The sequence below is a fragment of the Chroicocephalus ridibundus genome, chromosome 2, assembly GCF_963924245.1.
Source record: "Chroicocephalus ridibundus chromosome 2, bChrRid1.1, whole genome shotgun sequence".
In the NCBI taxonomy this organism is placed as follows: Eukaryota; Metazoa; Chordata; class Aves; order Charadriiformes; family Laridae; genus Chroicocephalus; species Chroicocephalus ridibundus.
Window position 1 is genome coordinate 144,970,179 of NC_086285.1, and position 10,044 is coordinate 144,980,222.

Sequence of the window (10,044 nt, forward strand, 5' to 3'; positions counted from 1 at the left end):
GCACGCAGCACAGAAACGCCTCCAGGGCAGGGATGCACAAGCCGGGTGGCCCGGGGGGCGCGGGGCAGCCCCGCCGGCCGCGGCGGGGGGGTGTTTTAAGGCACCACGTCCAGGGCCACCCCCGCCGTCCCCCCGGCTCCGTCTCTCGGCGCTGCGCGGCGGCACCTCCAGCCCCTCCTCACCCCGCCCCGGGCCGGGCAGTCGGGAAGCGGCCGCAGCCCCGGCCGCCGCGCCCCGCCATGGGCTGCTCCAGCAGCGCCCGCAGCCGCCCCCCGGACCCGCCGCCCGCCGCCGCCGGGCCGCCGCCGCGGGGTGAGCCGGGGCCGGGCGGGGGGCGCCGGGCGGGGGCTGCCTGAGCAGCTCGGGGGGAACGGGACGGCGGGGGATCCCGGCCGCGGGTGGGGGGGCGTCCCGCGGTGGGGCGGGGGCCGGTGGGGTTTCACTCGGGTTTTAGTTCAGTCCAGGCTGCAGATGGAGCTGCGCCTCCTGAGTGGGGTCTTGGTAAAGTGCTGCTTCGTGGGGACGAATCAGTGACTAGCTTCTGTTCCCAGCCGCTGAGTTTTTGGGGTTTTTTAAATTTAAAAATTTTATAATTTTGTGTAATACCTTGTAAATCCAATGCTCCCCCCCCTCTCCCCTTTAAAACAATAGTCAACTGGCAACACCTGACCTTCCTTTTTCTTATGAAAACCTGTACACCCACCCCAGCACAGTTTACAGCACCGGCAATACTCTCGTGCCTTTGATTTGGCTCAAGTCACAGAGGATTAATTGTGGGTGCAAGGCATATCTGTAGGATGCTCCATAAGAATATCCTTGCTATTCAGTGGAAGTTAAGTAAAACTTTGTTTCCGTATTCATCATAGTTAGCTCTTTGCTCCAAGAGAGATTTGGAAACACTTTTACATGAACCCGAATTCTGCAGTTACAGATATTGGCGTCTCCAGAAAAATACGTCCTGAAGACAGATACATGAAAGTTGTTTGTATTTCATTTTATTGCATTTATTTCCTGTGTTCTTGAGTTATAAGGATCATCTGTAGCTGTTCTTCTGGCTGCAGCATCCTGTGTTTTTTCTGTTTGTTGTCTTGAGGTGTGGGTTGTAACTGCAGAGAAGGTGGCAGGTTGTATGGGTGTTGGGTAGTGGCACAGAGCGTTGTCTGTGCCACTCTAGAGCCAGCAAACTGAGGAGCCCCATTGAAAATATCAGCATAAATCTCTTTATACTGTACCTGCTCTCTTGTTCACCTGGTCAATGTGCCGAATTCCTCTGCCTTTCCATCCTCTATTGAAAGGTGTTTGCACAGGAACCCTGAAGAGCTCAGGGAAACAACTGAAGTTACTTATTCTGAGTATTTTAGGAATTCTGTCTGAAGCCCTGTTCATGTTAGGATAGGTTATGAAATGTACTAAATACATAAACTAATATCATGATAATGATAGAGTGCAGTTTGTAATTACAGTAATTGGGCAGTTACCAGCCAGATATGTTAGTTATTTTCTAATTTAGTTCAGTGAGAGGATAATTTGAAAGAAACTTCTCTAAATGTGTTAATAGGGAAAAAATGTATTTAACTTCATTCTATTGATGTGTAACTCACAAAGAGGTGAGTCTTTTCACAAGGAAAGAAAGAAGGCTAAGATAAAAATATTGTAGCCACGTCCCACTTAATTTCACTGTGCTTTTCACTGTTTCTCCAGATGAAATTGTCTACAGCAGGGAAAATAAAAATTATAAATTTAAAAATAAAACAAAACTGGAAGGCATCCTAAGAATGTCAACTGCCACATGATGTTCCTTCTTCCTGGGGATAAAGGTATTGAACAGATTACTGGGAGGATTTATTTTTTCCATATTAGAGAATTCTTTGCATTTCAGATGAGAGCAGAGGAATGCTTCCAGGGTTTCCAGCAGTGCAGGTCTCGCATTGCATGGCAGTATTTTGTAATCCAATTTATATAAAACATCTTGATGAAGAGAGAGCTAGATGGAAGTTACAGGGCTGATGTTTACAGGAGCTGCAGGAGATTCCTAGCAATAATGGGTTTGAGTTCTTTCATTTCCTGGTAATGCCAACTGAAAACTCCATACAAGATGCTAGTTTTCATGGCTCATTTATTTCTGTCTGTAGGTTTTCAGTGCTCCCTGTCCACCTCGTACTAGGCAAGGTGAAGGCATGAGAAGTGTCTAAAGGATACGAAATAAAACATGAAAAGATCACGTCTGTGGTCTCTGAGCATACACTGCCTTTATTTGGTCACTGCTTAGAGTAGTTTAAGTTTAAGATTTGGTGTTATTCTGATTGGGTATTTGTTTCACATCGAGCTTCATGTTAGGAACAGGAGTGCTTGGAAGACAGGGTGTGATAGAGATCTGGAGAAGGTCAATAGGGAAATGTATTTGCTCTTTCTTGTAAGACAAGAACTGTATCGCTTGACAAAGTGACTAGCAGCAGGCTTAAAACCAGCAAGAATGTGTTTTACAGGGGGTGTAAGCGGGCTGTAGACCTCATTGCCGCTGGTCATGGTGGAGGCTAAACGGTAAATGGATTGAAAAGGGGCTTGGGCACGTTCACAGAGGAATGTCCACTGAGGGACTGAAAGCCGCCCCCGTGGGCTGGGTCCCTCTGCCCTTTCCACTGCCCCGCGGCAGCTGTCAGAGGCAGGGTGCCGCCCTGGGTGCGTCTGTGCTCTGCCCATGTCACTGAGTTTCCCTCCTTTTTTTTGAGTTGCGTTATAATAGCTATACCTCTGTGAATTTGGAGGGGTTGCTTGGACATTGGTTGGTTTTACAGTTCCTGGGACAAGTGAGATTTTACGTGTCCCACAGTCAAAGTTGCTTCCTGTCTGTCGTGACACTCCAGCGTCCCTGTTCTTGCTCTTCCCCTGGCTCAGCCGTCCTTCCCCAGGTCTGTGGGCACACGCTAACTAGGTGACGCTTGCTGAGGAGGTCTTTTGCTTGAACGCCTTGAAAGAGCTGTGAATTTATCTTAAGAGCAGCAGTATTCAAGCAGCTGTTTTAAAGGCAGGATGTATTACGTTTTTTCGCTGTTCATCTGTCCGTGTATGAAGTGTCATCCAGCTCTGCACGCTGGCTTTGACACGGCAGTCATCATTTTCTCAGAAAATACAATTTGTTCAGATTTTGTAATTATTATATAAAAAAATTTCGTGCATGAATCCCCAGGGTTTTCATCTCGACATTCCTTCAGAGAAAATTAAGTACAAGCTCTTGTCAAACTGAATTTAATCAGAAAGTTTTTAAGTCAGTCTGATAGGTAGGTACAGCTCACTTTGTGTCCTCAACTGTTATCCTTAAATACCTGTCAGAGTAATTTTGCCATTTCTTTATTCGTAAATTTTGTCTGCCAAAAAGGCCCATTGCTTTACTTAAGCCAGTAAATTGATGAAAGATGAAGTGGAAGTTTTAATCTGTTTAGGCTTTCTGTTGTTGAATGTTTTATTAGACAAAGTGTACTATGAGTGATAGTTTAGTATTTAAAAAGGCAGACAAACTGGGTTTTGTTTTAAGAAATGGGCACTGGGATGAGAAAGTTCTTTTCAGTGTTTTTCCTTCAGCCCACCCAGAGGCAGCACCAGCAGTTTCCCACGTGCAGCCCAGGGCAGCAGCTCCCTCCTACTTGGAATATTTATTCTGTGCCTGGTTTGGGGCAGGAAAAGGTGCTTCCTTGCATAGCATCCCCTCACCAGCAAACCTTCTGCACACTTCAGATCCGTAAGGCAAAATGTAATAGGACGTTGGCCTATAAACAGGTCAGCTCACGCCACATAAAAACGTATGATGCATATCAAGCCAAAAGTTTTTTAATGTAAGAGCAGCACCATCCTCTACTGGATATGTGCAAGAGCAGCAGGCCTGGTGAAGGAGCATTGTCCGTAGCCAGGTGGGAGCTCTTTGACAGGTAGTGCTTGTGCGGCCCCCTGGGGGTCTAGTGCTCATCTAGCTTACATGCACACTCAGCAGTTATCTGTAATTCTCTTTTTTCTTTCCTTTCTCTGCCATAACTAAAAGCATCATCAGGTGAAAACGCCTCAACTGCAGACAATCATGAAACCATAGCTGACCAAACACAGTTGGAGCCAGCGGAGGATGTGAGTCTTGCCTCTGAGGAGACAAACCCGGACGACCATCTGCCAGGAGAGGAGGCTGCAGCCGTGATTCTGGCCGTAGAGGGAAAGATCAATTCAGTCAGTAAAAGGGAGGAGCCGGAGGGCACTGAGCCCCTGCCTGCAGGAGTGGAGGAGAGCTCTGAGCTGCCATCTGCTTGGCGAGAGGAGAGCAATGGGCCTTCACCTCCAGCACCAGGAGAAGATAAGCCTTTCCCTCCAGCACCAGGAGAAGACGCAGAGGGCAATGGGCTGGTAGAGGGCAGTGACAGATCTGTAGTGGAAATCATCAAGAAAGTACATATTACTGAAGAGGACCACCTCATTGAGGGTAATATTTGTGCTTTCATAAATTCAGGAGACCAAATTCTGCCTCCAGGGACTTGTGCGTGGGTCCTTTTGACTTTACTGAGAGCCTCTCATAATCTTCTGGAGTCAGAGTTTGGTCCAGGGAGTCTGTACAATGTGGGGCATAGAAGAACATGGCTGGGGAAGCCTCAGACTCACAAGTCCAAGCTGTAATAAATTTAATCAGCATTTCCAGTCATTACCTCTGCTATTTCATTTCATTTTGTGCCCTTTTTGTTCTTAGCAGGTACAACGTCCCACCATACCCCTCATTTTAAATGTTGCATTTCTGTGTAGCTCAGACATAATCCTTAATATTTACAGAGACCAAAGGCTGTATTACTTAGTTACATGTATTAATTATAAAGCTACTGTCCCTGTGCACACGAAGTTGGAGGGGGCATATTTGGATGCAGAAGAAGAAGCATCTCTCTGATGCACCCTTGGCATACCCAGCCTGTCCTAGAAGGTTGTCTACTACACAAGCAGAATAGAAGTGAAGGGACATAGGGATGGGCTTTCCAAAAATGTTTGGAGCTGCCTAGCTGGGGAGGAAGGCTGCGTGAGGGAGCAGTGGTGAGTCTCTGAGGTGGCAGGTATTTCTGTGTGGTGTGAGAGGGACCTTGACTGGGCGGTGTGGTCGTTGCCAGAGATTTCAGGCCGTGCTCATCTTTGGGTTAATGCCCAGAGGGCGCGTGTGGACTGCACACACAGAAGGTGAACGCTTCACAGGAGGAGTCAGTTTTCTTCTAAATGGTACAAAGCAGCTTGGTGAGCAATCAGATACTTCCCGGGGGAGCATTTCTTTAGGGAATAAGCAGGTGAAGCATATGAGAAGTATTTCTCTGCAGGGAAAGGTGGTATCAGCAGCCTTCCTCACACCACACTTGCCTCGAAGAAGTGTGAGATGCAGGAGAAGGACTGATCTGTGTGAAACCCAGAGCCAGTTACACGCACCACCACTAACCCTGACGCTTTGCTGTCTCTCAACTGGCTATATAACTCTGACTCTCTGCATCCTGGTAGCTGAGCGTGGGGATTGGCTTGTCCTCTCCTATGTCTCTTCACTAGAGTTTTGATGTTTCCTCTACATAAAATGGGCACCTATCCTTTGGAATGAAGTCTCGGTTTATGTAAGCAGTAAATGACTGGGTGGTCACCTGTAAAACACGTAGTCTTGCCTAGCTGGAAGCTCCAATTTCATTAATCACCATTTCTAAGCTTTGGGGCATAGTGCTGGAGGCAGAGCAGCATGCCCTGAACGTTGCGGTATGACCTCATGTCCGTGCAAACACATTTACAATTGACTGTTTGCCTGAAGATCAGTTACGGGGCTCGGACCACCAAGCAATTCATGTTCCTTGCAGGGCAAGTGAACAAGGCTTTTGGGAAAAAGAGTTTTGTTCCTATTTGTTCCAAGCTAGAAGTAATATCTTAACTTGTGTGCATTAACTTTCTGTGAGGTATGTGATAAAGAAGGGACCTTCCATTTTTATGCTGTGGTGCATATGCTACTTGGCACTTGTTTTGCTTTCCTTTATTCTTCAGTAGGTTTGCAAGTAAATTAATTAGGTAGCAGCTTCCCAGGGAAAGCACTGTTCAGCCAGCCTGGCATGTTACCGTGTTTTTTATTTCTGTTTTGTTCCAATTGCAAATAGAACTGCACATATATAAAATAACATCCAGGAAAAATAATTTGAACAGAAACAGGACTCATGATGTGTCTTGAATAGAGCGTCAAGGGGATTTTGTGAAAGCATCAGGAGAACTTTACGGGCATGAGGCATGCATGTAGCTGGATGATGGAAAGTGGTTGGGAGCATCCTGTTTGTTCCCTACGGATTCGTTCAGGGGGTACCTTGGTCAGGGGCACTGGAGAGCTGGAAAAGTACAGTCAGGTTTATGGAAAGGAGCTGGGGCACTTGGAGCTTTTCTCAGTGGATCCTAATTTGATCTCCATGGTTACTGTTCCCAGGTGAGACGGGAGAACAGGTGGAAACTGAGCTGCTGAGTGAGATAGTAAGTGGAGGGCCTGAAACAAAAGAAGAAACAGGAGAAGCTGTGGATGGTGCAGCAGCGACAGAGATAGGTATGTTGACAGAGGAGGGAAGGACCACATGGGTTATTGTTTAGGAGGCAGAAAAGACTGTGCCATCCTTAATGAGCACCTCTTGTCATCCCCCTGCCGGTGTACGGCTGCTTTCTGCATTTTAACACGAGAGAGAATCATAAATATTTTTGTTTACATTAAGGGATATTTTTGGAAGCAATTAATTGGAAGTCATGCTTTTTACATGGGTTGTCTTTATGTAATACATGAGTCTTACCAGTGATAAATTGCCCCTCTCTGGGGAGAATGCTAGACTGTAACATGCAGTCTTGGAAAATAAAAACCTATGTTAAAACCATGACTCTGCTCATTATTATTTGCAGGCTTGTTTTTATGAGCTAATGCCTTAACACCGCTTTGTGATTTCCATTCTATGCCAGACGGTCATTTTAGATCCTCTCGTTCTCCTTATCACCTGAAATCAGCAGTGTAGTGCTGGGATGAAAGCACATTGCGCATCAAATGCAGTCACATGGTGGGAAGGAAAAAAAATCACAGGCCAAATAAAGCACCTTTGGAAAATCGTCACACCAGTGAAGAGAAGAATTTGAGGAGACAGAACTGTCCCTCTATCAGACTTGGAAGTTATGTTCACAGTTCAGACATCACAGTCTTTCTGCAAAAGTTATTTCTTCTCCCACCACATTCACTAAGAATCCTCCGCTCATTTATTTTGAGTCCATCACATGAGGTATTTGCGTGCCCCAGAAGGCAGAGGTTACCCCGTGGTACTGCTGGAATGTGGAAAAGGATGAGCAGGCAATGCAGACACCTCCTCCCTTCCCCCAGCCAGTGGTACTGCAATGATTGAAACCGCTTTTCCCCTTTCCCCTCCCTCCTAACCACTGGCCGACGCACCTGTGCTCCACATCTCTCTGGGCTAGTGAGTATTTCTGTAATTCAGAAGAGAAAAGGTCCAGCAGGAGGGGTGGGAGATATTGTACACCAGCACCTTCATGACTTCCAAATGAACCTTTTGCATCTGGGATGAGAGCTCTTTGGTTCCTTCCCGGTGCAGCATATGCTCCAGCCTTTGAGCTGACAGCAGCAAGGCAGCGTGTTCCTCTTGTGCTGCAGCATTAAGGAAAACGGTTTGCAGCATGAGCTCTGCAGCCCGGCAGACCAGTAGGGTGGTGTCGACCGGTTTGGTCAAGGCGTATATGCCTTTATGACCTTGTGACTACTCAAGTAGAATTAGATAAGCAGTGATCAAAAAAAAGCACTCTCCTCCCTTTAATTCTCATCCATTTAACAGTTGATCACCTTTATATTGTTATTTTTTAAGCTAGCCTGTGAAGACAAGCCACTGTTGGCCCTTGGCAAGCGTGCTCTTGCAGGATCTTTAAAATTTTGCCATATAGCTTTGCCCATGAAGCCCAAAAAAGTTTATTCACTCAACTTGTTTTTAATGTGTTGTCCCTAAGCTTTTTCAGAGAATTATCTGTCTGTGCTGTGACTTCAGCAAAGCACTTAACTTGCTTCTGGGAAACCTCAAAGAACAGCATCCTGCTCCTAAAGAGTAAAGGATTTCATCATGTAGTGATTACAGCTTTATTGAAAATACTTATTTTCTGGAGTTACCTGCCTTGACAATATTCTCCCCAACAGTTTTGTAAGGAGCCAGAAAGAGCAGCCCTGCTTCTATGCCCGTAATACATTTCAGATGACAGGAGCGTACCGACGCAGATAGCTCAGAGAACAGCTGTGGGCAAGAAAAGCAAACAATGTTAAGAATGGAACAGTGGCCATTTAAATCTGGGATGCTGTTGTGTAAGGGAGTAATTCTTCCATCTTGAAAGGATATTGAAGAACTAAACCAAGATTCTGGGCAGGGAAGCAAGATCGCTAAAGGGAATGGAAAAATTCTTACTTTGAGAGAGATCAAAAACATTCAGAGCCTTGTCTCTGAGAGGGTACGACTAAGAGGATATGAGCTGCCCTAGTCCAAAATAGATACTGCTCTAAAGGTGGCTGAGGTCCACCTCTGAACAAGGGAGTGCTCAGTAACACAATAAGCGTGTTGAATTCGAAACCACTAAAGGGTATTTTTTTTCCACACTATATTAGCAATGTTCATGCAAATTAACTGTCAGACTCTTTGTCACAGAAAGTCACTGCAGTTGGACGTCTCTCCCGAATCGCCTATATTCCCCTGCAAAATTCCCACCTTCCCTGTGTTCCCTACTCAGCCCTGTGGTAATACCACCATTCGCTACAAGGAAATCCCGTGTTTCCGTGTTCCCAACCTCTCCTTGCAGGGTCTTCTGTCTGGCAAAGAAGTATCCTGAGCTGGAGTGGTCCAACACTACAATTTCTGCCACTCATTCCCTTGGGCACCATCTTTTAGCTATCAAGCAAGCCAGCGAGACTCAGAGCTTCTCAGCTGCTGATGGCCAACGCATACAGTTTCAGGGGCTGGGTGCAGTTCCTCAACCGTACTTCATCATGGAATAGTTGCGTTAGGAAGGTACCTCTGGAGATTGTCTAGTCCCACCCCTCTGCTCAAAGCAGGGTCAGCTGGAGCAGGTTGTCCTGTTGGGTTTTGAATATCCTCAAGGATGGAGAGACCACAAACTCTGTGGGCAGCCTGTTCCAATTGGTCAGTTCCCCTTACAGTAAAAGAAAGGCATTTTTTTACATTTAAATGTAATACCCGTACTCGAATTATGCCCTTTGTCTCTTGTCCTTATTTAAGATTTAATGTCGACGAGACCTCTGGCCCTGTGTCAAATATGACTGAAATTATCTAGCGATTTCTAAAGTTAGGGGAAAAGGCAGCAGGGTGGGGAGGAGCATAAAGGTGTTGCAGCGTAACTGGATTTCACACAGGTGGTGTTACTGTCTGTAAGAGGGAGACTGTGTACGAATGGGATCGGGAAGAGGAAGCAGAGCCAGTGTCTGCTTGCAGCTGCCGCAGATCCACATAGAACATCCTTACAGATCTGGGAGAAGAGCGATACCCTCTTCATCCTGTGATTCTTCCAGGGAACTTTCACTTTGAATTCCTGTAAGATTTAGTGAATATCAAGTTGTACCCTCAATTAATTGTTAAACTGATTTTTTTTCCATGTGTTTCAGAGACAGCTAATAACAAGGAATAGAAGTTATGTCGCAATGAACATCCTCTTCTTGGGCCTGCTCTTCTGTCCACGTGAACATTTTTTTAATTTTATTGGGTTGGGAAAATAGAAAAGCTTTTATGGATTGAGCCACAAGCTACAGACATGAGTAAGAGGCATCAGAAAATGTTTTATATAATATATATTTTTTGAAGTCAAGCTGCCAAGACTTCAAGTGTTTGAAATGCCTGAACTTTCACCTCCCTGCCACGGAGTGCCTTCTGTACATGGCTAGCACAGCGGGATAATTTTCCAACAGCAGTACAACCATTCAGCTTTCAATTAGGATTTTTCCCAGGTTCAGATAACTAACCTTTGAAACCTTCAACCAGAATTATA

The 10,044-nt window shown here is 45.9% G+C and overlaps 1 protein-coding gene across 1 annotated transcript; it reads left to right on the forward strand.

Moving 5' to 3' along the window:
- The first annotated feature begins 206 nt into the window (after window positions 1-206).
- ERICH5 (glutamate rich 5) lies at window positions 207-9,687 on the forward strand. The gene is made up of 4 exons (XM_063324090.1): window positions 207-312; window positions 4,034-4,459; window positions 6,452-6,565; window positions 9,665-9,687. Exons 1-4 carry the CDS (start codon window positions 240-242, stop codon window positions 9,685-9,687), a joined length of 636 nt encoding a protein of 211 aa, XP_063180160.1. The 5' UTR covers window positions 207-239.
- The last annotated feature ends 357 nt before the right edge of the window (window positions 9,688-10,044 follow it).